Below are 25,402 nucleotides of genomic sequence, written 5' to 3'. Positions count from 1 at the left end.
GGAAGTGTCATGTAGCTATTAAAATAAGGAAGGAAGGGAATTGGTTGGAAAAGAAGCCATACTTCACTGTGGTGTGTGGTGAGGTGGTATGGCCGGAGGAGGAGGTGCACGAGGAGCCCCCTGAGGGAATGAGACAGCACTGGAGCTTGGCATTGAGCATTGGCTATGGAAGTCACTTACATAGAGGTGACCACTGAGGCAGAGACTTGCCAAGGGTGGGTGGGTGGGGGGATCTGGAGGACAAACGGCCAAGAGTCTTAGGCAGAACTTTGCTCAATATTTAGGCCAAAGATGGATCTAGAACAGCAGTTCTTAACCTGTGGGTCATCACCACAGGGGTCCCATATCAGATGTCCTGCATATCAAGTATTTATATTATGATTCATAACAGTAGAAAATGTATAGTTATGAAGTCGCAACGAAAATAAATTTATGGTCGGGGGGTCATCCCAACATAACTGTAAAATTAAAGAGTTGCAACATTAGGAAGGTTGAGAGCCACTGGTGTAGAAGATGGTGAGGCAAAGAAGGAGAAGGATGGAGAGAGCTGGACCAAGCCAAAGGTCCTAGAGCTGAGAAAGGAACCTGTGTAGGGAGCACAACACAGAACTCTAAATCCCAAGTTTCAGATGGCAAAGGGAAATGAAGGCTGGTTCCTCCCCTCCCCCCCATCTCAGACACCTCTGAGATGACTACTGTGATGTCTAAGAAAGCCATGTGAATGGCAGGTCAAGCCTGGAAGCAACATCCCCTCATCTCACATTGAGACGGGTATGTGGTGGAGAAGCTGGGGGTTGAAGCAGGTCATCCTCTTCCCAGAAGACCGCTTCAGGAAGTAGAAAGACAAAGAAGACAGTGGGCGACTAAGGGGAGAGTGAGGGGGCTGGAGCCTTGTGAGGAGGACTCTCTCTCTCTCTCTCTCTCTCTCTCTCTCTCTCTCTCTCTCTCTCTTTTTGTTTTTGTTTTTGTTTTTCGAGACAGGGTTTTTCTGTGTAGCCTTGGCTACCCTGGACTCACTTCGTAGACCAGGCTGGCCTAGAACTCACAGCGATCCACCTGCCTCTGCCTCCCAAGTGCTGGGATTAAAGGTGTGCACTGCCACCACCACTCGGCGGAGGGCTCTCTTCTTTCTGCTAGGCCCACCTTGCTGCTGCTCACATGCCCTGGCACTTGTCATAATTCATCTTCTTGACAATGAGGTCAATACTGTAATGATTCCTACTATAGAGATAATGAAAGTAGGGACAGCCAGTGATACGATGAATGCCACCTGGCTGTGAGTACCAGCAGCCCTGACATACCAGCCCCACCTGCTCAGACCACACATTTTATATTTGTTTTGTCTGGTCCCCTCACCCCAAGGAAATCAAGATGTAGGGTCCTTTGTGCTGACACTCGGTGCCAACGTAGAGTGGCCAGCCCTGTTTACTGGGATTCCTTGTCACCATGCCTGGCAGCTGGTTAGAACTCCTAACCCATGTCATGGCACAGACAACACCAATTTCTTGTCCACAAATGGAGTCAGAACGCCTAGAAAATGAATCCCAGGCTGACCACTAATTGGACAGAATGTTTACTGAATCTGTTTATGCAGTCACTAACTCAGCATGGAGGACAAAAACGCTCAATGAACACGGCTATTACTTTCTGCCCTTGATCTTTAAGGTCCCAGCTTTGGAGTGCAATTGCAATTTCTCTTTCATTGGACTTGATCTTCGGTGTCTTCCCGTTTTGGAGTCCAGAGCCTGCCCTTACTAGGCTGCCCCAGGAAGCAGTGTGGCTTGGTTTCTGCGGGACAGAAGTTTGATTACTGAAATAGGAAAAATTTTCATTTGTGGGTGGAAGTGGTCAGGGTGAGATAGAATCAGAGGAAACAGAAGTGTCCACCGTGGAGGCCATGGGGTGACCAGAGAGAGACTGATTTCCTCTTGACACCCCCTCACTGTCTCCTTACTTGCTCAGTCAACTCTGCAAATATCTGCTGAACTTCTGGCCCTTGCCAGGCAGAAAAAGGACTGCTAACAGCTGGAAGGTTGTGGTGCACACCTCTAGTCCCAGCAGAGGCAGACAGATCTCTGTGAGGTTGAGGCCAGCCTGGTCTACAGAGAGTTCCAGGATAGCCAGGCCTTCACAGAGAAACCTTATCTTGAAAAGCAAACAAACAAACAAACAAACAAAAAACAAAAGAAGGAGGAGGAAGAGGAGGAGGAGGAGGAGGCAGCTTGACAGTGGCCTTGAGCAGCTCAGTCAAGACAGAGACACAGATTGCCACGAGCTCTGTATATACAGTTCAGTGTGGAAAATGCCATCCAAGGGCCAAGGGCAGATGTTGCGAGTGTGTGTTGGGGGCTGTCTTAGCATCAGGTCCCTACACACACTCACTCCCATGGCCAGCACACTCACTCCCTCGGCTCCATCTGTTTCTTTGTTTTTGCAGTTTTTATTTCTGGCTTTGTTTTTCCTTTCCTTTCCTAATAGAGAGCCTTTTGGAAAAATTCCACCCTTGTTTCAGTTGGACCGAGCAAAAAGGGAATTGTCTACTCTTAGGCCAGAATAGCCAAGGGGCATTGGCCTCCTACAGAGGCCAGGTGGACAAGAGAACGGACAGGGACTGGCAGGAAAGAGGGCAGGGACGAGCTTCAGCTGAGGGAGGTAAGAGAGCAGGAGGATCGAGGCTTGGCTGAGCTGGCTGTGCATCCCTTCCCACACCACCCCTCACACCTCCTGCCTTCTGTTCTGGTTGGAGGGGAGAACAGAGAAGCTGGCTCCCACAACTCTTTCCTCATCGAGGAGGCTGTGAGGGGCAGAGACCTGAGGCAGAAGTGAGTCTCCGGTATATGTGTGTGAAATCCACTCTTATCGCTCTCTTTCCCTCAAAGTCACAGCACACAGCCCGGTGTCTCCTCTTATCCAGGGCCTCTAATCCCACACTCATTCATTCAAGAAAGGTTTACAGAACACCCTCTGTGTGTTACACATACACACACAAATACACACACACAATACACTAGCACACACACAATACACTAGCTCACATACACACATATGTACTCATACACTCCACACACACCAAACACACACACATACACTCACACACCACATACACAAACACACACACCACACCAACCACACACCACACACACACACACACATACACACATATCATACACTACACACACACCCTCCCCCCCCCCCCACACCCACACACACAAATGTGTGCAGTGCAGATTACTGTATAGGAGGGAGAAATATGTTCTGATCATTTAAGCTCTGAGGTGAGTTTGCTTTTGGATGTGAGTGCTTCTGTTTACTTGCTATGCAAACCTGGGTCTTGAAGCCTGTTTCCCCCAGCTGTAACACAGGGGGGAAGCACAGCTCTTAGCTTCCAAGGCTGTGGCGAGGGCTGAATGAGCAAGTGTGTGTAGTGTGTACACAGTGCACAGCACAAAGCAGTCTTTCAGTAAGCATTAACCATTGTTCCTCCTCACCTCACTCAGCTGGAGGCAGACAAACCATAAATGACCTGTTTTTCAAATTTGCCTCTTGCTCAACCTGGTGACTCAGGGAGTCACCTGGTGCTAACTACCTCTTGCCCCCTGAGGCTCACCTAACACCCAGTCCACGTCTACTCAAAGGCTGCTGCTTCCTGTTTCCTTGGCTGTCCACCCTTCCTTGGGGGTCTCATACAGTGAGCGTGAGGGTGGCCTTAGCTCTTTGATACCCTCCAGATGGAAGTCTGAACCAGCCCGGTCCCTCTCAGCTGGCTGGGGACAGACTACAAATACAGGGCGCCTGGGGGTGGAACCCAGATAGCTACACTATAGGAGTAGGGAACACAGGACTCGAGGGGTGGGAGGCTGAGAGGATTCCAGCTCAGAGGCTCCATGTGTGGCATTCTAAAGTGGGCAGCAGCTAGCACTCATCTTGGGTGCAGAAATGGCTGGGCCCACTCAGTGGGTCAGAACCAGGTCATGCCAAGGCCCAAGTAGCATAGTGGCCCTTCTATTCTTGAACAACTGTGCTGCCCACTTGGCACGGGGCTTGAGAACTAAGCTCAGTCACGGCAAGAAGAGGAACGAGGACACACACACACACACACACACACACACACACACACACACACACACGCACGGGGGGGGGGGAGGGAGGCACTCAGGGGAGGAAGAAGTAAAATGTGCTTGGGGGGGAACATTTTGTGGGTATAGGAATGTGTTTGGGTGTGTGTGATGCTTGCATGTTTGTATTTGCTTATGCTCCTGCTTTCCTGGGTGAATTTGTTGTCCAGGTGAGGGGTAGGGTTTTGCTCTTCCTTTGACTCTGACCATTTTTGTAACCTCTCAACAATTCAGCAGGGAGAACTTTCCCTTTGGGGAGGGTGGGAAACTATAGTCATAAGTATAGTCCAGGTCAAAGGGGTTGTAAACACACACAAACACAAGACATTCTTGTGTGTGAGAGCCTTAGTACCCTCCAAGCTGGAGTTTGCACATGTTTAAGAGAGAGAATGGAATGCTGTGTGTGTGTTTGTGTTTTTCTTTCTTTCTTTCTCCCTTTTTCTTACTCTTATGTGCATTGATGTTTTGCCTGCATGTGTGTTTATATAAGGGTGTTGGATCTCCTGAAATTGGAGTAACAGACAAATGTGAGCTATCATGTGGGTGCTGGGAATTGAACCCGGGTCCTTTGAAAGAGCTGCTCTTAAGATAGCTCCTAACTGCTGAGCTATTTCTCCAGCCCCTGTGTTGTTTTCTTATTAGCTTAGTACATGGTCGGCTTGTCAGCTTGTCTCAGCAATACCTGTATCCGTAGTTCTAGGTGTACATGTGTGTGTGTGTGTTCTGGAGTTCTTCTCTTTTTCTTTTCTGTGATATTTGCTTTTACAACATAACAGGCTATAGGATCGTAGCTTCAGACTGAATTTGAACTCCAAGAAACCTAACATGAGACAGCAGACCTACCGTTCCTTAGCTCCTCCATGCCTTGATTTTCTTTTTTTTTTTTTTAAAGATTTATTTATTATTATGTATACATTATAGATGGTTGTGAGCCACCATGTGGTTGCTGGGAATTAAACTCAGGACCTCTGGAAGCGCAGTCAGTGCTCTTAACCACTGAGCCATCTCTCCAGCCCCGTGCCTTGGTTTTCTATGGAGGTGAGAAGTGCTAACCTCACGCATTCTGGTGAAGACTAAATAAGATTGTTTTATGTGGGCTGGAGAGATGGCTCAGAGGTTAAGAGCACTGGCTGCTCTTCCAGAGGTTCTGAGTTCAATTCCCAGCAACTACATGGTGGCTCACAACCACCGGTAATGGCATCTGATTCCTTCTTCTGGTAGCCATGAAATTAGCGCATTCATAGACATAAAATAAATAAATAAATCTTAAAAAAAAAAAAAGATTGTGTTATGTGACCGGCACAGGGCAGACATGTCACCTCAACACTCTTGTCTTTGAGCATGCTTCTCTCTGCGGGGGGCACTGTCCCTTTGCCTGTGACTGTATCATATGACACTCCAGCCAGATTCTAACTGCCTCAGAGCAGCCCTTGGGTCTTAGTTACCTTACCGTCTCCTAGATACTTCACACATATGCCATCTGGAGGCAAAACGAGTTAAATAAACACATGGAACAAGACTGGTGACTGACGTCTGCCCACACACGGTGGTACGTGAAAATGCTGGTGAGAAACTGGTGATGATGGTATAGTGACAACCCAAGCTGGAGTCCCAGTGGTCACCGCAGTGCCAGCGGCTCTACAGTCCTAGGCTTCCTTTCTGTCCCGGGCTTTAGTCTAACCTTGAGACTGTCTGGAAAGCGCTCTCCCTCCTCTGCTCACCCCACCCCAGGACATCATGGGAACGACGCCTGAGCACAAGAGTGCCCTCCAGTCTTTGACATTGAGCAGGCGTCTCCTCCGCTGCATGTGTGTGTGTGCTTGAGCAGTGCTCTGGCAGGTGTGTGTGTGTGTGTGTGTGTGTGTGTGTGTGTGTGTGTGTGTGTGTGCGCGCGCATGTGTGTGTGTGTGAGCAATGCGCCTTTCTGTGTGATGTCCCTTGATTTCAGCGGGGGACATGTGCCTGTGTGTGACGTGCCTCGTGCCTGGCTTTGCTCTTCTCCCCCAACTCTCCCAGTTACATAAGCATCTTAAGAGTGAGCCAGTCCTGGACTGTGGGCTCCCTCTGCTGGCCACTGCTGAACTCCACAGTGTTGGGAGGGGTGTTTGTATTCTCCTTAAGCCCCAACTCCTCTCTGGAGATACTAGCCCAGCCCCTAAGCCCTAGGTACTGTTATGGGAGTCCCTCGGGCCCCAAGCCATAAGGTAAGCTCCTTGAAGAGTGCTCTTTCTCCTCTGTCCCATAATGCTTAGTGTTGACTGCTACCTGATATTAGTTGATATTGCGCTAGCACAGTGATGACATCCCTGAGAGTGAGGGACCATGATAGCCTTGCTGACTAGGGCACTTCTAATCCAGCACAAGGCCTGGCCCCATTTGCTACATGAATGTGTTTTCACCCTGCAAAGAATGAACAGTGAGGGTATAAGAAGATTTGGGGACAGTTGGGACTGAGGCTTTGTGGATTTGTTTGTTTGTTTGCTTGTTTTTGTCTTGCTTTGCTTCTTGTTTTGTTCTGAGACAGGATCTCACTATGTAGCCCTTGGCTGGCCTGGAAACCATAGAGATCCACCTGCCTCTGCCTCCTGAGCCCTAGGGTTAAAGGTGTGTACACCAGGCCTGAGCTTTAACGACGTCATCACACTTTAGTTGACTTAAAAATCTGTGTGGCCTTGGGCAAGATACATAAGTGTTTTAAAGTGCAGGTTTCCCTTATGTTAAATGGCTCTCCCTTGTAAAATAAACGATGAAGGCTAGAAAGGGTATCTGCAGGTGGTGGGGTTATTGTGTAACCAGCCCATAAACAGCTGCTGAGATAATGACATCACCGATTGGCTTTCAACCTTAAGTACCAGCAAGGCATTTCCATCCACTCAGTTTCCAGCTAAAGGGACAAAGTCTCCCTGTAACTTGCAGTTTTCACATAGCTCAACATGGCTTCTAGAGCAATACAGTGAAGAAACCAACCTGGTGGGTCGTGTCCAGGTGGGAAACAGTAGGTCCCTTCTCCTGTTGCTGGGCAACCTTGGGAGGCCAGGGTTGGGGCTCTGACTTCCCCAGAGATTACCAAACGCTATCAGTGTTTCTCTCTGGTCGCTGAATCTGGCTTCTCAACTGGCAGCCCCGCGAATGCTTCCTCTGCGAATAGGAAGTCAGCTCTAGCCTGAACCACTTTCCCGGTCTGCGTCTCAGTTTTCTCAATAGGGGGCGGTAGGCGAGGGAGCAGGGATAAAGGGAACAAGTAGGGTGTGGAGGTGAAAGATCTAGATGCGCTCTAGGCCAATTCCCACTAGGGGCCACTTCCCTAGCCTGGGTTTTGCAGGCTGGGCTGTCCCTCCCCCGCCCCCCATCCAGGCCCCACCCTACTCTCCTCCTTTTTCACAGCAGGAGACCCAGCATTAGGAAGAGCTTCAGGCTAGCTCCACCCTTGCCAGCAGTGAGGCGTGTCCTTATCTCCTCATTGGAGACTCCAATTGGTAGAAAACAGTTTAATGCAAAAAACACAAAACACCCCCATAGTTACCGTGTGCGACAAACGTTTATGCACGGTCTCTGTTAATTGTTGTCACCGTGACTCCTGAAGTGTTTACAATCTCTGTTCCGTCTGTGGAGGGGAAAACTGAGGTTGAAGGGGTTGAGCTGAACAATGATCTTCCAGCTAGGAGGTCTGGGCGGCTAACCCACTTTTCTTTCGCTTTGCATTCTGACCGGGTATTTGAACAGATTTCCAGTGAGTCTCCAGGCCCTGAAGCCCCTTGAGCCCAACTGCTTCATGTCCAGGAAGTCCTGGGAACCGCCATGCCCACATAAGTCAGCAGGGTTTGCTGCCAGGACTCAGTGGCCCACAACACCCAGCTGGATTTTGAGTGTGTAACCACAGTCACCTCATCATCCCCAGAGGCCCTGCAAGCACCTGATTCTCCCGGAAAGGCGGGCAGGTGCAGGGCGGGGTGCGGTCTGAGCGAGGGTGGGTGGGGGAGGAGGAGCCCAGGTGCCGCCAGTTCGCCCAGCCTGCGGCCAGAGGCAGAGCCACCGTCAGGGTCGAAGTCTGGCTGTGGCGACAGCCCGGGGCGGGGCGAGGCGTGTGGGCGGGGCCGGGCAGCGGGGCGCGGCGGGAATGGTCTCCCCGAGCTGCGGAGGGCGGGAAGAGCGGCGGGAGGAGGAGGAGAAGAAGGGAGGAGGGCGGGGAGTTGGCGGCTCCCGCTCGGCTGGGCTCTGCGCACCCACGCTTTAGTGCTCCGTTTTCTACCCCCTACCCGGGCATGCGCCCCCAGCGGCCCTGGCCCCCCAGAGCCCACGCCGCCCCCCGGAACCTCTCCAGAGCCTCCTACGCAGAATGGGCGCCCCTAGCCTCATGCCGCTGAGTTCGCTGCTGCTGCTTCTAATAATGCTTGGTAAGCCGGGTGGTCGTCCCTGTCCCGGCTGGGTAGGTGCCTGACACTGTGGAGCCGGCCAGCCCACCTTCCTAGCGTTTTGGAGCTGGTTGCATCCTTACTTCTCCACCAGGCGTGTCTCCAAGTGTCTCTGGGCTTGGCGTCTCGCTTCCTTTTGAGGCCGCCTGCCTAGTCAGTTATGGTGAGGGTGGTGGCGCCCTAGCTTTTGGCCCCCAGCTGGGGCATATTGGCGGACCTACTGAGGTATATCTTATAAGACACCATCGGACCTCCGGAGGCAGGCGCCACTTTTTTATCTTTTACATTTGAGGGCCTGGGGTCGTTACGTCCAAATACCGTGACAACCTTCTGCCCCACTCGGCTCCAGGCCTGGCCTTGGGTGCCTGCTCTGCGTGGGCAGTGCCTGGCGGTCTTCATAATTGCCCCAGAGTTGGCTGGAGGCCCAGGGGCTGATTCTGACCACGGTCTTTGAAGAAAGTCTCCCCTACCCCCCAGCCCCCAACATACGTGTTTCACCACCTCCCTCACGTCTGGCTCCACCCTGGGCCAGTTCCATCTTTGCCCTTCTTCCGCTCCCAGATAATTTAGCTAGTTGTCAGACTCAGTTGGTCCCAACATCCCTGCCTCAGGAGAAACCAAGGCTCCATGGAAATTGAACCTGGGATCTCCAAGCACCCAGTGTCTGCCCTGGTGGGTGATTGTGATGGTATGTGTTCTGGCCAACCTTGCATGGCTGGTGTGTGTGTGTGTGTGTGTGTGTGTGTGTGTGTGTGTGTGTGTGTGTGTGTGTGTGTGTGTGTGTTGAGGGGATGGAAGTTGCTAACATGATGCTGTTTTGGGTCTGACTTGGAGGGCTTTCTGTAGGAGGTGGTTTGGGAGGTATATAGCATGGGAGCAGTTGCTAGGAGAGACTGAAGCCCTTGAAAGGAATGTTTGTGTGTGGTAGAGATAAACATATGGGGAGGATTCTGGGGTGCTGTAGTCAAGGCAGGAACCTGTGGGGTACCCCAACTGCCTTCTCTGGCTTTGACCAGAATTGTATGATGCCTGAGTTGCTACCTGCTGCGGGTCCTTGGGCTTCTGGGACCATATTGAAAACTCTCCTTGGGGAACAAGGCAGGAGACAGAGTGATGTAGGGAGATGAAGGAGCCTTGGGGTTTGGTTGCTTAGCGATTTGCTTCTTTGCCTCCTTGGGCTTTATGGAGCAGGGATGACCCAGGGGAGGTCGGGAGGAACGAGTGTTGCACAGGGCCAGAACAGGAGCCTCTTGGCATCTCAGTCCACCGAATTTAATCATTGGCATTCACTTCACAGATGATGGAAATGAAATGTCTTCTTCCAGAGGCTGTATCCGGTGAGGGTGGAGGTTGGATTTGAACTTAGATCTGGTTCCAAAGCAGGCCTTTGGCTGTTAGAGAGAGAAAACCTTGTAGCGGCCTATTTCCTGAGGCTGTGGGGATGACTTTCCCATGAGGTTCTCCAAGCATCAGCACTTGTGGAGCCAGAAAGGTGGGAGGGGGCCTTCTGAGCAGTGTTTACCCATGGGCAGCCGGGGAAGGTGTCAGGCTGGCTGCCTTTTAACATCACCCTGATTAGGAAATGCACCTGGAGCAGTGTGTACCTGAGTCACACACTCACTGGTTCGACGTCAGAACTCGGAGTTCTTAGTTCTTAATGGTAGAAACGGAGACCCAGGAGAGGAAAGGATTGGTCTCATGTTGGCTTCCTGACTGTAGCCTCCGCTTCAAGCAGCGATCACGTGCTCTCTGAGGGATGTAGCCAGAAGAGGAAGACCAGAGTGAGACCTGGAGGGCAGCCTCTCAGGCTCCTGGGTGTTTTCCTCCCGTGCTGCTAGCAAGGATGTGGACTTCCCCTTGGGAAATCCTGGAAATTACACAGTTTGGTAAATCAGGCCTCCCCTTGGTCATCTTCTTGGTTTTTGTCCCTCTTCAGGGGTGTGTAGAGGCCCTCCAGAGATGGCGGGATCTTGGCCAAAACATCGCATTTTACCTTACTTTCCTATCTAGAAGAGAGATGGTTCTCTCCCTAGCCAGGCCAAGAGAGGAGAGAGCTTTAGACTCAGCTCTGGCCGCAGACCCCTAGCCCCCTGTGCACGCCTCAGCTGTGAACTGAGTGCCTGTCCGCATTCTGGGATCCTGTTGTCTTATCTAGAAGTAGCATCCTGTGGTGGAGAGGTGAAAGGAACTGTACAAGGTTTCGGGAGCATCCGTTGGGACAGGGGTGTGGCTAAAATGGGCGGAGGGAGGGAGACAGAAGGGCAGGGGCAGCAGGTGTTTAGGGTCTCCTTACAGAAAGGGAGCCTATGTAAATGATGTGCGCTATATGCAAATGAAGCTTTTGTTTGGGGTGGGGGTGGGGGGTACATGGTGCATCATCTGGGCTAGCCAGAAGGTTGACAGACTGGGGGGAGGGGGGGGAAGGGATCTTCTGCCCCAGGCCTGGGGAAGAGCCTGATTCTTGCCCCAGAAGCCACAGCTGCCTGTGTAGCCCTGTGGGCTGGCAGAAGCAGTGAGCTCATGGCACAGCTGTAGTGGGGAGGGTATTGTGTGGTGAGAACTGAGTAGGCCCGTGCCCTGTCCAGCATGGTGCCCCCGTCCAGTCCAGTGCCCCCATCTAGCCTGGGCCACTGGCTCCATTGTCTAGCCCAGGTGACAAAGGCTAAGGCAAACAGCCTTTCTGTAAGATTTTGCCAGCTCCCCTCCAGCAAATGTCTTAGAATCCCTTAGCTAGAGGAGGCTCCACCCGAGCATGCCCTGAGGCATGAATGGTAGGGTAGGATAGTTAAAGATCCCTTCAAGAACTGGGGAGTCACGAATAAGACATGTTTTTAAAAATTTATTATTTTAAATTGCATGTGTTTGTGGTGCATGGGGGCCTACATGTATGCGTGGGTGCACGTGCATATATGAGCATCCATGTAAAGGCCAGAGATCAACCTCAGGTGCCATTGCTCAGGAGCCATCACTTCATTATTATTAGAGTGTGTGAGTGCATGCGTGCATGCATGCATGCATGCGTGTGTGTTTAGGTTAGAGGACAACTTTCAGGACTCAATTCTTCCCTTACATGGTATATTTTGGGGATCGAACTCAGGTTGTCAGGCTTGTGTGGCGACTGTTTTTACCTACTGGGCCATCTCTCTCACCAGCCACCATGCCAGGCTTTTAACATGGTTGCAGGGATTTGAACTCAGAACTGGGCTGTCTCCCCAGCCTCCAGATCCAGACGCACGCTCTGGGCCTGTGCTGTGTGCTGCGATGCTGAGATTGTACGTCCCAGCATCTCTTCCCTGTCCTCACCTGTGTCTCACAGCCGCACTGTGTTCTAACCATCCTGAGGTTTCCTTTTCCTTCACAGGCAGCAGTCGAGACTGGTGCTAGTGGGACTGGCCATCACTCGCATGGGGACCCATTCTTTCTAAAAGGATTTCAGTTCTTTCTGCCTTTCTCCACAGGAGCCAGGAGCTATGCCCGGCAGGTGCACGTCCCTCAGGGGCCTCTTTACCGTGTGGCTGGCACCGCTGTCTCTATCTCCTGCAACGTGAGCGCCTATGAGGGCCCTTCTCAGCAAGACTTTGAGTGGTTCATGTACAGACCGGAGGCCCCAGCTACTTCACTGGGTATCATCAGCACCAGAGACAACCAGTTCTCCTATGCTGTCTTTGGGCCTCGTGTAGCATCTGGGGACCTGCAGGTGCAGCGCCTGAAGGGAGACTCTGTGGTGCTCAAATTTGCTCGCCTGCAGCCCCAGGACTCTGGCTTTTATGAATGCTACACCCCTTCTACGGATACTCAGTACTTCGGCAATTATAGTGCTAAAGTGGAGTTGAGAGGTACTGGGCTTTGGGCTGGGTCGGGAGAGAGGCTCCTGAGTACTGGGGTTGTAGAAACAAACCAGCAGCATGCTAGGATTTGTTTCCTCTTCTCCTTCTTCTTCCTCTTCCTTTTCTCTCTTCCTCTTTCTTCTCCTCTTTCTCTTTCTCTCCTACTCTCTGGAGATTGAACCTATGGTGTTGAGCATAGCAAGGAAGCTTTCCACTAAGCTTTATCCCCATGTGTTCTTTTTGAGATGGGGTCTCATTCTGTAGCCCAGGCTGGCCTACAACTCACTTACCTAAGTTGGCCTGTAACTCACGGCAATTCTACAGTTCACTGTGTAGCCCAGGCAGTCTTCCTGTGTTAGCCTCCTGTGCTATCAAGCCTGCCTTTTCAGCACTTTCCTTCTTTTTTTTGGGGTGGGGGGAGGGGTATTGGGGGTTGGATGGGATGGAGCAGAGATTCTCCAAGTTGCCCAGACAGGCACTGAACTTGTTCTTTAACCCAGGTGGGCCTTGAACTTGTTCCTTCTGCCTTAGCTTCCTGGGTAGCTGGGGTTACAGGTCCGAACTTCTATCTTCAGAGAAGAAAGACAGAATTACTTTCCTGAGTGTTTTAAAATGGCTCAGTCTCCGGCAGCAGAGCCGGGGTCAATAGACTGGCTCTGTGAAACCGAGCAGGTATTCATTGACCATCTTGATGTGCTTAGCCTGGCCTTGGTACCACTGAGTTATGGAAGAAGGATACAGCATGCAGTGAGGTGGGGGTGCACACAGGAAACAGGGGGGGCCACTAGCTCCCCTTCCACTTCTCACTAAAGCCTTTCTTTCCAGTTCTTGCAGATGAGCTGCAGGTATCAGCTGCCCCTCCAGGGCCCCGAGGACGGCAGGCTGCAACCTCCCCCTCACGCCTGACAGTGCATGAGGGGCAGGAGCTGGCGCTGGGCTGCCTGGCTCAGACCAAAACAAAGAAACACACACACCTGTCGGTGTCGTTTGGGAAAGCCATTCCTGAGGCGCCAGTGGGGCGTTCTACTCTACAAGAAGTGGTAGGGCTGCGCTCCGACATGGCTGTGGAAGCTGGAGCCCCCTATGCTGAGAGGCTGGCGGCTGGGGAGCTGCGGCTGAGCAAGGAAGGGAGCGATCGGTACCGCATGGTGGTTGGGGGTGCCCAGGCTGGGGACTCGGGCACCTACCACTGCACTGCTGCTGAGTGGATTCAGGATCCTGATGGCTCCTGGGTCCAGATCACAGAGAAGAGGGCGGTCCTGGCCCATGTGGATGTGCAGACACTGTGTAAGTGCCATATATCCCACTGAGGGGGTGCCTCAGCGGGCATCAGGGGTGTCCCACGGCCATCATTGACTGCAGAATTACTCTTCCATGGAGTGATCTGTCTTCTGGACATTAGTCACATTCTCTCCATGTCTTCTCTGCTCAGAAATTGCATGTGGAGCTGCAAGGGCTAGGGTAGCAAGGGTGAAATTGAGGCACTGGTGGTGGCACACATAAGAGGCCTCTAAATGTCTGTGAAGAGGCATTACAGATAGGGGACCTAGGTATCTCCATGACCCTTCCTTTCCCCTGCTATGTTTCAGCCAGCCAGCTGGCGGTGACAGTGGGACCTGGTGAACGTCGGATTGGCCCAGGTGAGCCCTTGGAACTGTTGTGCAATGTGTCAGGGGCACTGCCTCCACCAGGCCGGCATGCTGCATATTCTGTGGGCTGGGAGATGGCCCCTGCAGGGGCTCCTGGGCCTGGCCGCCTGGTGGCCCAGCTGGACACAGAAGGTATAGGCAGCCTGGGCCCTGGCTATGACGACCGACACATCGCCATGGAGAAAGTGGCATCCAGAACCTACCGGCTACGGCTGGAGGCTGCCAGGCCTGGTGATGCAGGCACCTACCGCTGCCTCGCCAAAGCCTATGTCCGAGGCTCTGGGACCCGGCTTCGTGAAGCAGCCAGTGCTCGTTCCCGGCCTCTCCCTGTGCACGTGAGAGAAGAAGGTGAGAGGAGGCCGAGCCCCCGACAGGGTCAGAGTTCATAGAACTTATTTCCTGAGCTTTCAGCCCCTGAGCCTTTACCCTGTAACCCTCCCCATGTTCTCTGCTCTGCAGGTGTGGTGCTGGAGGCCGTGGCATGGTTGGCAGGGGGCACGGTGTACCGGGGTGAGACTGCCTCCCTCCTCTGCAATATCTCTGTGCGGGGTGGTCCCCCAGGGCTGCGACTAGCAGCCAGCTGGTGGGTGGAGAGACCAGAGGAGGGCGAGCTGAGCTCTGGCCCTGCTCAGCTCGTGGGTGGAGTGGGTCAGGACGGTGTGGCAGAGCTGGGAGTCCGGCCTGGAGGAGGTCCTATCAGTGTGGAGCTGGTGGGACCCAGAAGTCATCGGCTAAGACTGCACAGCTTGGGGCCCGAGGATGAAGGCATATACCACTGTGCCCCAAGTGCCTGGGTGCAGCATGCTGACTACAGCTGGTACCAGGCAGGCAGTGCACGTTCCGGGCCTGTCACAGTCTACCCCTACACGCATGGTGAGTGACAACCATCCTCTCCCCAACTCGCTCCTGCTACGTTTGCCCCTTTCCATCTTCCTGTCTAACCCCTGCTATCCTTTCCCCCACATCCCTTTGCATGAGGAGCCCCAAGCTGACCTGAGTGCTGAGAGGGGAGGTAGTGGGTGGGCAGGCATGGTGCCCTGTGTACAGGGGCCGAGTCTAGAAAACCTGTTGCGGAGAGGGTCAGAGACCAGTGTGGCAGCAGGTGGAAGGCCGTGGCACTCTCTGAGCAGAACTGTCTTCCTTTCCTCCAGCTCTAGATACCCTATTTGTGCCCCTGTTGGTGGGTACAGGAGTCGCCCTGGTCACTGGCGCCAGCGTCCTTGCTACCATCACCTGCTGCTTTATGAAGAGGCTGCGGAAGCGGTGATCTGTAGCACCCCAGGTGAGGGAAAGGATCCCCAGGCCCCAACTTCCTCAGGCTTCCTGGGCTAAGCTGTGCCTGGGCTCCATCTACAGGAGAAACAGCCAGCACAGTCCTTCCTGCAGGACCCCGGAGCAGGGAGAGGGCCAAAGGCGGCCTGTTCCTCAGCCCCACTCCACATGCTCTCTTCAGTTCTTGCAGGTGTCTACTGTCTTCCAACCAGCGCCACCCCTCTTCCGGTTGCCTGGATACCCTCTCCCTCCGCCCAGCCCTCCTCCTCTAATTTATTTGACCTAGAGTGGGAGACATGGCTTCCCCGTTTCCCACGCCCCCCTTCCCCCCCCCCCAAGTTTTCTGGCCTCTGTTCTTGGTCTCATACTTATACTGTAGAAAGGCCAGTTCCTGTCCTCAAACTAGTTTTTCTAAAATGTGAATAAAGTGGTTTTATACAATCCAGGCCTGTTGCGTCTTCCCTCGCCATGAAGCTATAAAAGGCAGCGTCGGCGGGGGCGGGGGTGGGGAGTGGGGTAGAGGGATTGCCAACCTATTCTGGACAACCCAGGTCTCTCTCTCCACCATAAACACCATCTGTCTTCGTGGGCCTTGCTACCCACCTACTGCAGGAGGGGATGCCTGGGTCCCATCTGTTGCCGAAAATGCCGGTGCTGAGCCAGCTCCTAATGGGTCTTCTGTTTGGGAAGGGTGACATAGGAAGAAGGGGGTGAGTTCCAGCTGAGCTTGACCCCCTTTCACAGAGCTTCCGGGGATAAGTGTTTCCGAGTTCCCCAGATTGGCCCTGGGGCCTCAGTCTTTTTCCTCCTGTCCTTAATTATTCTCTTGACCTCAGTAGAATAGGAGCCTCAGAACAGGGCTGCCTGCTTAGGGACAATAGCAGCTAGGAGGGCCTGTGTCCTCTGTGTACACAGAAGAGCCACAGCATCTGCTTATGTCTGTAGCCAGGACTTGCCTGCTGGCTAGCTGCATCCCCATGCCAGAGGGTTCTCTGGTCCCAAAAGTCTCAGCTGTCCTGTACTTCCGGCGGCGTCCAGTCTAACCTTTTAATTCAGAAATTTAGCATTTATTGAGCATTATGAGTTTGCCAACTATCATTTTTTTTTTTACAGGTAAGGAAACTGAGGCCCAGAGAAGTAATGTGCCTTGCTGAGAGCCATAGAGGTAATTAGTGATAGTCAGCACTGGCACTGGAACACAGTTCTCCCGACTCTGCCCCGAGTGGCGCTAACTCAGTGATACCCAAGAACAGCTTCAGTGTCTCCATCCCAGCACTTTGTCTGTGGAGCCCAGGCACCCCAGCCCTCATGTCCAGACTCCACCTTTTCCCCTGAATTCAAACCCTGGGCACTCTCTGTGCTCAAGTTTAATATGTGCATGTGGGACCCCAGCAGACACATGTTCACGGGCCTCATTTTTGAGAGTGACCCAGATGGTCCTGAAAGCTGAGTCCACTGCTTGGCCAAAGGGGAGAGGCAACAGATTGAGTCTTCTCCTAGTGGACCCAAGCTGTGGTAGGCGCTGGGAGGGAGGCGCAGGACCCCGTTGGATGCTGGCTTCTTAGCCTGGAACAGGACAGCGGACTTATTCAAGGGCGGGGATGGGTGTAGCCAGGGCTAAGGTTTGAACCAGCCCCATCAGAGGACAAGTTCACCTGGGCTACGCTTAGCTGCGGGGAGGGTGTGGGGTGAGGTGGCCTCAGGTGCCTTGACTGATCGTCTGTTCCTCATCTTGCCATTGCTCTCCCCTCACCATCCCAAGATGACAGGGACAAGATGGGGATGCAGTGGCGGTGGGATTGGAGTATGTGTCTCCAGGGTCCCCTGTCCTGGCAGGACAGGTGGGAGGCAGCAGACAATTTCAAGTGTAAGCTCCATTTACTCCCCTCAGTCAATTCAGCTTTGTCAGTCCTGTGAGGGAGTCGGCCCTTTCTGGAGTCTCCTCCTGTCTCTCTGTTGCCCTCTCATCTTCCCAGATGCTGCCTCAGTGTCACTGGCCAGTTACCAATGACATTTCAGCCTGGGCCTGGGTCCTCTTTCCCCCCAGCATCTCACTTCTCTGTTCCTTAAGGACCCTGGGCTTCTTTTCAGCTCCTTCAGCCTCATCCAAGTGTCGTCCCCGGATTGACAGTGTCAGCGCAATCTGGGAACCTGTTAGATCTGGGAACTAGTTAGACGTGCAGATTTTTGGTTTGCGTCCCGGACCTACTGAGTCAGAATGCTGGGAGTGGGACCAGCTGTCTGTTTTAACAAGCCCTCCAGGTGAGTGATGCAAAGCTTTATGACTGCTGGCTCCCACCATTCTCCTCTGCCTTACTCAATCCTTAGCTTCCTGGTTGCTCACTTCCTGGCTCTAACAGCTTGTGTGAGCTCCTAGTGTGATCCACACTTACTTTGGTTGCTGTGGAGGGTATTTCTGACCACCACCTGCCCTGTGTTCTGGTGTTAGGAACCAGGTCTCTGAATATCACACCTGACACCTCATCACTATTCTGGATGGGTTCCTGCCACTGTGTCCCAAGGATAAACTCCATTCCCCAGGGAGCTGACTTCCCTCATAGAACCACTTGTTAAGACTCTCCCATGGGGCTGGAGAGGTGGCTCAAGGTTAAGAGCATTGGCTGCTCTTCCAGAGGTCCTGAGTTCAGTTCCTGGCAACCACATGGTAGCTCACAACCCTCTATAATGAGATCTGGCGCCCTCTTCTGGCTTGCTGGCTCACATTGCAGACACAATACTGTATACATAATAAATAAATAAATAAAATTTTTTTTTTTTAAAGAAGCCTTCCCATAGCCTTTCTTCCACTTCAGAGGCTCTTTGGCTTCTGGCTTCCATGGCGGTACCTGCAAAGTTTCACTCCACTCTCCCAAAATAGCTGTCCTTGGGTCTCTCCAAGGCCCCTGCTCAGCATCTACTCCCATTGCTTGTTTGCCACTGACTCCTTTCTGAGCCCTGTCACAGCAGGATAGTGACGCCGGGGAGGGTATTAACATCTATGCTCTCCTCCGCCCTGTTTCTTCTTCTCTGTGGCCACCTGAGGGGCTGAGGGGGGGGGGAGCTGTAGTCCATCCGCCACTCTGATCCCTAAGCCAGGTGCCCTGGTTTGAGGCTGCCTATGTCTGGGGGGAAAAAAAGGTGCCTGTTGACTTTGCACAAAGGCGTGCAGCAGATGAAGGCAGCACTGAGCTCACCAACTGGCAGTCCATCTGCTGCCCAAGCTATCCATTGGCTGTTTCTCTCTTCCCCACCTTCCCGTTCAACCCCCATAAGCCCATCCTTCTGTCCATCCATCCACCTTCGACAGAAGGTCAAAGGAACAGACTGATGCGTTCTCTCATCCTCACCCTCTATTCTCTTCAAACCAGGGCATCTTCCTTTCCTACTGGACCCTGGGCTCAGTGGGCCTCTCCCAACTTTAGCCATTCCTTGGGACACTGCCTGCCTCCTCATCTTCCATCTCTGCTCTGCAGCTTCCATGTACCTGTGTCTGGCCCCCTGGTCTGCCACAGGGGTTTGGAGAAAACTAAGTCACACCTTGGACTCGCTCTCCGGGGGTGGCAGGCAGCCGTTCTGCTCCTTGTCAGCTCCATCTCCCCCCCCACCTGCCCCCTCCCCGGCCCCTTCTTCCTCCGCCTTCTCATCTAGCCTGCTGGGGATGGACCAGTAGAGATGGGCATCAAGGCGAGCTGCAGCTTCCGCCAGTTCCCGGGCGCTGCACGAGGGTGTGGGCACCTCAAAGGTCTCGTGGAAGCTGGCATAGTCCACCTCGTAGAAGCCGTCCTCCAGGGTGAGCACGGACGTGAACCGGTGGCCCCACAGGACTTCGTCCACCAGGTAAGAGCTTCGAGCTTGGCATGTCATTCCTGGGGGAAGGGGGAGAGAAAGAGGCATTAGTCAAAGGGACCCCCAGCCAGAGGGTCCCACACCCCTCCTCTCTCTCTCTCCAAGAGTCCCACCTCTCTTTGGTTAGGCCTCTTCTCTGCTTGCCAGCCTATATTTCCCCTACCCTCCTTTGAGAAGCTTAGCCTTAAAACTAACCTAGTTTTTCATCTAGTTCAGCTTCCTGTGTCCCACAGAGCCTCCTCCATCCACCTCCAAACATTCCCAAACAGTGGGCTCACCTTCCAGGACTGCAAGTGCACCATCTCATTAGAAGGCCAGGCCTTTGTGTGATGGCTCCAATAGTTGGGGTGGGTTTTTGTTTTTCTTGTATGTGTATTACATTTATTTGTGTTTGTATGCATGTATGTGTGTGCATATGTGCCACAGTATCTATGTGGAGGTCAGAGGACAACTTGGGGAGTTAGTTCATACCACAGTGTAAAACCTGGCGATGTAACTCAAGCCATCAGGACTGGTGGCAAGCTCCTTAGCCTGCTTAGCCATCTCACTGACTCTGGGCTCTTTTATACAAACTAACATCTGTCTCCTAGGATCTCTACTCTTTGGTTTCATTCCCTTCCCAACACACACACACACACACACACACACACACACATACACACACACACCGAGTGTCTGTAAATATAGCCCCTAGGTTCCCTTACACCTTCTCTTCCTCAGATTGCACACTCAAGACCATTTCCCACTTGATCTGGCTCCTCAGAAGTTTACTATCTTCACTGCAAAATCAGAATGGGCATGAAGGGCCAGGTGAGGGTGCGCCTGAGGCGTTTTCCAACTGTGGCCTCATCTATGCCTAAGAAGAGGCCTACCATCTCTTGCGTCTTGCCAAGATACTTTAGTGAAGCGGCCCGTGATTGCATTACATAAACGCCTTTGGAAGCTGCGTCACGTTGCTACAGCAAGCTTGTGGCCAACTCAAACCCCCAGCTCTTTCTCCACCGGAGCCTCTCCATGCTGTGCTTACATAAGTGATTTTTTTAAAGCCTAAATGTAGAATTTTATATTTATTCCCTTTAAATGTCATCATGTTGGGTTTTGGCTCATTATTCTTGCTTTTCAAAAGCAGTTTGAATCCCAAAATACTACCACCCTTCCCAGCTTTATCTCTAGAAAAATCAAACAAGATCCTACCCCTATGTCCTTTAGACTGCCCTTTCCAGCCCTTGCCCTGGGCCTGTGTCCTGCCTTCCCTGTTGGGTTTTTGCACCCTTCACTCAGGGCGGATCTTTTTTTTTTTTTTTTTTTTTTTGCATCCTTCACTCAGGGCAGATCACTTTGTTCCTACCTCAGAGTCTCCCCCAAACCAACATCCATTGCAGAGACAGGAGTAAAACATTCACCAACCAGACACTGACTCTGACAGTGGAAGTCTGACGCTGAGACATCTTGGGGACATTGGTATACTTTAGCAAAGCTGGAATAAGATATATTCAGTGAAGGTGAGGAAGGAGAGGCTACCAGGGCCTCTGCAGAGAGGAGGCCTGAGAAGCAAGATGGGGCTGGGGTGGGGGGGGAAGGGGGGGAAGTAGGGGGGAAGTGAGAGGTAGAGGCAAAAGGGAAAAGTCAGTTTAAAAGGCCCTGTAAGAAACCTGCTCGAGGTAGTGTCAAAGGTAGGCACAGCTGGAGAGGCAGGAGTAAGGGAAGGGGACCGGTTTAGGACAGCCTGGGCGGAGTGAAGGGCTGGGGAGTTCATAGAACTGGGGGAGTGGTGAAGCCCTGGCTGGTTTTGCCTGGGACCTGGGGCCTGGTTTCAAAGCTAGCAGCAGGGAGCCGGTCTGTCAGCCGCAGCGCCACAGCCCCTCCTAGTGGTCCTTTGGCTCACCTGCGTTTTTCTCAGGCTCTCCTCTGGTTAGAACCTCTGCCAAGACCTGGTTTTGTTCCTATGCTAGTCTTTTCCTACCTGCTTCCAAGCTCATGCCAGTGTAGGCCTGTGACCGATGTCACAGATCCTTCTGGAACGGGGCTACAAATGGCAACACCAGGGGACGTTAAGAGTGACAGATGGAGTAAGGAGGGTGGGGGGCAGAAGTGAGACCAGTTATCACCTCCCCATCCCTAAATTTGCCTCCTTGGGAATAGCTCAGGTCAATTAAATTCCAGGGCTCTGGACCCCTGGGCATCAAGAACCCTGCACTTAACCGTCATCTCAACACCGTACCAGGAAACACTGAAGACAGACGTCCCGTGTTCAACCCAGACTGTGCTATTTCTTGGCCTGTGACAGCGGGCTATTTATGGGACCTTTCTTTGGGGCTACTCATTCTCTGAAAAGTGAACACAGTAGTAAGTAACCTCCAGGGGAGCTTTGCTGGAATTAAATTAATTCAGAGATATAAAGTGCTATTCAAAATGACATACCTGTCAGGCTGGGGCCTCAAGCTAGTGCCATTTCATAGAACTCTTCCAAGCTTTTCTTGACTCTGCAAAGTCACCCTGTCCATCCCGTTCATCTCCAGCCCTGCTCCATCACACCCCCCTCCTCCGCCTGTCACCCTACACTCCACTTTCTGCCCATCTTTCTGCACCACCCCCTGCTCGCTGCCTTTTTTGCCCTACATCACATCCCTTTGCCCTCCAGCCTGCCCGCACCGGTGGCCTCCACCATGCCCTCCAGAATGACTACGATCTCGAAGTCGTCCCTCTCGAGGGCGCGCCGCGATGCCTCCCAGAAGGGGCTGGCGGCATCGATCTCGTGGCTGATGACTAGAGGTGAGACGAGGAAGAGGCGGTCATCCCCCGTGTCGAAGCCCACGCTGAGGTCGGTCTGGTGCAGAGGGATGAACTCGCCCTCCAGCGTCTGACGCGAGCGGATGAGCTTGGCACGGATGGAGGCCTCGACGATGTGCGAGGATCGCAGGTCGCCCACGCGAAACATGAGGCAGAGGCGCCCGTCGCGCAACGAGACCACGGCGTGTGAGGAGAAGACGAGCGTGGCGGCCCGCTTGTTGGGCTGCGAGATCTTGACGAACATGCAGCCCACCATGAAAGCGTTCACCATGGAGCCCAGGATGGCCTGCAGTAGCAACAGCACGATGCCCTCGGGGCACTGGTCGGTGATGACACGGTGCCCATAGCCGATGGTGGTCTCAGTCTCGATGGAGAAGAGGAAGGCGGCCACGAAGCCGTTGAGGTTGTTGACGCACGGGGTCCACGCGGTGTCCTCCAGGTGCTCCAGGTCCCCGCGGCCATAGGCTATGAGCCACCAGATGGCGCCGAAGAAGAGCCAGGTGAGCGCATAGGCGAGCACGAAGAAGAGCAGGCTGAGGCGCCACTGCAGGTCCACCAGCGTGGTGAACAGGTCAGTCAGGTAGCGGTAGGTCTCGCGGACGTTGCCCTGCTGCACGTTGCAGCGCCCGTCCTTCTCCACGTAGCGTTGGCGACCGCGGCGCCTGGGTGGCTCCTCTGACCCCGGTGAGAAAGCGGCGTTCTCCTGTGCCATGGTTGCTGTCTTGGTGATCCTGCGGGGTCTTAATAAAGGTGTGCCGAGTTGACTGACGGATCCACCCCGAACTCAGTGCAGTGAGCGAATCTCCCCCTTCCTGTCTCTGAGCCTCAGTTTTTCCCCCCTGGTGGATTGGGAACGGCAGCCCTAATATCCCACAAAGCTCAGAAAGTTGCGGCGCCCGTGCGTGCATGTATGTGCGTGTGTGTGTGTGTGTGTGTGTGTGTGTGTGTGTGTGTGGTGCGTGCCTGGAGAGATGGTTCAGATGGCTCACTGGTTGCTCTTCCAGTGGTTTCGATTCCCACCACCCACATGTCAGCTCACAACCGGCTGTAACTCCAGTTTCTCGCCCTCTTCTGGCCTCCAAGGGTGATGCACAGATGTACACGGAGGCAAAACACCCATACACATAAAATAAAAATAAAGGTTAAGAAAAAAAAATTGTACAGATCACACAGGTTAAAAGAGCACGAACTGAGCGGGACAGGGTAAGTTCAACAAAAAGGAGGCGTTAGAGATGTCAGTGTCACAGATCTTGGTGTCACCACCTCAAGCTGGAGTGTGTAGCACCTCACAGGCACCCCTGCGCCGCGCCCCCCGCCCCCCCATCAAACACCTGAGGTTCTGAAACCAAGAGGTGGACTTCTTGGCAGTTCCTTCCTTATGCGGAGCCCTCCCTGCCATGAAGACTTGCACAACCCTTTCCCCGGCTGCCATCTCTTCCCCCAGGACTCTTCACCATCCCACCTGAAGACCGTGTTGAAGTTCATGCCAAGACTGTACCCTTTCTTCTCTCTCCCTGGACCTCACTCTTTCCACCACCTCCTCCATCTCTTCTCCATCCCAGACTTACCAGGGAGAAAGAAATGCAAGATGTGCACGGAAAATCTCCAGTGTGCAAAAGTTGAACGTTCCCAACATTAGGAAATTCCTACTGGCGATTCTGACTGCTTGACCACAGTCACCGCTGCTCTGATATCAGCCCTCCTCCCCCTCCGCCCCCACCCAGGGCTCTTTCATGCTGAAAAGCTTGGGCAACAGGAGACTGGAGGCCACGTAAGATCAACTGCCCACAGCAAGGATAAAGGAAGTGCAGGGCCACCCAGAATCCCGTTAGTCTAATATCTTTCAGACCTCTATTCTTCCTAAGAGATAACAAGTCAGACCAAGTGAAACACCAGCACCCACCACTTCCAGCCCCCTCTCCTAGTTTCCTGCTTTGCATTTACTACCCCAACACTAACCCCACCCACACCTGCCATATGTCCCAAAGCCCACATTCAGAGCAAAAGCGCAGATTCCACACAAAACCCACCTGGTTTTGTTTCAAACTCTTCCCCCTGAGACACACTCGGAGTTGCGAGCTTCTCGGAGAGACAGGTGTCCAGGGTCCTTCCCTAGGCGCTCAGGGTTCCCTAAGAGACACAGACCAGATGAACAAAAGCCCACAGAACAAGAATTTAGGACTCCTCAGCTTTCTTTTCTCTTTCCTAGGGGTTGTCATCTCCTCCCATGGGGTGGGGGTGGGAGGGCGGAGGGCCGGGTGGCAGGCAGGAGAGAGTAGGAATGTGACATAAGGATCACAGATGGTTTAGATGTTTGACCAGGTCCTAGGGAGAAACTGCACGGATATGATAACACAGACCCAACATCCCAAGTTTTAAATCTTGGAGTGAAGTGTTCTGCTGCCAGACCTTTGGAAGGTGTGTATACATTAAATGAAAGATACAGGGGAAACCACAAAAAATTGGTTTGTATCCTAAGGGGACCCACACACACTTATTTCCCATGGAAGTCAGGAGACACGGCCCAGGAGCACCTTGGCAATGGCAGATTAAGATCTTCCCCTCCCCCACAGCAGGCTGGCTTTTCCCTCTCTGCAGCTCAGGGTGTCCTCTGGAAGTGAGCTGCAAGCATGCAGTGCCTCAATACCCCCAGGTTTCCTTCGTCCTAGCATTAGCTTCTGGTGGGCTTCTAGGCATCCTTCTTAGGGTCTTAGATGATCTGACCTCCATCTGTGCCCAGGAATGGATTCCTGGGGTCTGATCACCACCACCCCCCCAGAACACTTCTCGCCCAGGGAACCTTCTGATTGTAGTCTAGCTGTTGCTGTTCCGAGGAAAGGGTTCTTCTTCGTGGGACGGGAAAGGTGTGCAATGTCCATTGCCGGAAGAGCAAGGTCTTCATTTCTGCCTCTGCCCTCCAAATAACTCTAGTTCTTTGGACCTCGGTTCTTGGGCATGCCGTGACCCCTTTCGGTAAGATCCCACTACCACATTTTCTTGGTGCTCTCTTCCTCCCCCTAGAGAGTGCTGGCCAGTATGGGGGTCGGGGGCTTATACTTTGGAAGGAGGTCTGTCTGGTGAGAACTCCCTCAGGGACCTGCTCCACCCAAACCCCACTTTGCCTCAGAAATCGGGGCCCAAACCCCAAGTCCCACAACTCAACTCACAGAGCCTGGAGAGGAGAATAGGCGGCAGCAGAGACCCCTGAGGGTTGGTGTCCGTGTCCCTGGCACCATCTCCCCTCACACCCTGGGTCCCCTCTGAGAGTGGGAGCTGCGGACACTGCTGTTTCTCCTAAATGTAACGGCAGCTCAGACTAGGACTTGGTATCTGTGTCATCCCCACTTCCCAGGTTCCCCTGCTCCTCTCTCGTTTCCATGGCAACCAGTCTGGCTACAGCTCCACAGCGTCCCCCCTCCCTTTCCCGGTCCTGGGTACCACTCTGACTGATCCACACGCCACAGCTATTTTTAGCCAACGTCCCTCCTCCT

The 25,402-nt window shown here is 53.1% G+C and overlaps 2 protein-coding genes across 4 annotated transcripts; one reads left to right on the top strand and one right to left on the bottom strand.

The window, feature by feature from the left end:
- The first annotated feature begins 8,266 nt into the window (after window positions 1-8,266).
- IGSF8 (immunoglobulin superfamily member 8) lies at window positions 8,267-15,716 on the top strand. 3 transcript variants are annotated; one of them, XM_084785660.1, is made up of 7 exons: window positions 8,267-8,509; window positions 11,986-12,363; window positions 13,180-13,641; window positions 13,944-14,351; window positions 14,463-14,876; window positions 15,155-15,285; window positions 15,457-15,716. In XM_084785660.1, exons 1-6 carry the CDS (start codon window positions 8,452-8,454, stop codon window positions 15,268-15,270), a joined length of 1,836 nt encoding a protein of 611 aa, XP_084641786.1. In that variant the 5' UTR covers window positions 8,267-8,451; the 3' UTR covers window positions 15,271-15,285; window positions 15,457-15,716. The 3 variants fall into 3 exon arrangements, with proteins under 3 accessions (XP_084641786.1, XP_084641785.1, XP_084641784.1); XM_084785658.1 differs by lacking the exon at window positions 8,267-8,509 and adding an exon at window positions 9,110-9,215; XM_084785659.1 differs by lacking the exon at window positions 8,267-8,509 and adding an exon at window positions 9,109-9,215 and having other exon boundaries at window positions 15,155-15,716.
- Window positions 15,717-16,627: 911 nt separating this feature from the next.
- KCNJ9 (potassium inwardly rectifying channel subfamily J member 9) lies at window positions 16,628-25,257 on the bottom strand. Its single transcript, XM_084785675.1, has 4 exons — window positions 25,079-25,257; window positions 23,942-24,041; window positions 21,774-22,651; window positions 16,628-19,141 (listed from the first exon to the last, which is right to left on the bottom strand). The coding sequence occupies exons 3-4, from the start codon at window positions 22,621-22,623 to the stop codon at window positions 18,807-18,809; spliced, it is 1,185 nt and encodes a 394-aa protein (XP_084641801.1). The 5' UTR covers window positions 22,624-22,651; window positions 23,942-24,041; window positions 25,079-25,257; the 3' UTR covers window positions 16,628-18,806.
- Between the last annotated feature and the right edge of the window lie 145 nt (window positions 25,258-25,402).

The sequence above is a fragment of the Acomys minous genome, assembly GCF_964271855.1.
Source record: "Acomys minous genome assembly, chromosome: 1".
NCBI lineage: Eukaryota > Metazoa > Chordata > Mammalia > Rodentia > Muridae > Acomys > Acomys minous.
Note: the sequence above shows the minus strand (reverse complement) of the source record. Positions and strands in the feature narration are given on the sequence as shown.

Bases quoted from the DNA above. Each gene is read 5' to 3' on its own strand.
- KCNJ9 (XM_084785675.1), bottom strand. From the start codon at position 22,623: ATGGCACAGGAGAACGCCGCTTTCTCACCGGGGTCAGAGGAGCCACCC. The intron at 19,142-21,773 runs GTGCGGGCAGGC...CCCTTCCCCCAG, and splicing joins GGGCATGGTGGAGGCCACCG to GAATGACATGCCAAGCTCGA.
- IGSF8 (XM_084785659.1), top strand. From the start codon at position 9,155: ATGGAAATTGAACCTGGGATCTCCAAGCACCCAGTGTCTGCCCTGGTG. The intron at 9,216-11,985 runs GTATGTGTTCTG...CTTTCTCCACAG, and splicing joins CCTGGTGGGTGATTGTGATG to GAGCCAGGAGCTATGCCCGG. The intron at 13,642-13,943 runs GTAAGTGCCATA...GCTATGTTTCAG, and splicing joins TGTGGATGTGCAGACACTGT to CCAGCCAGCTGGCGGTGACA.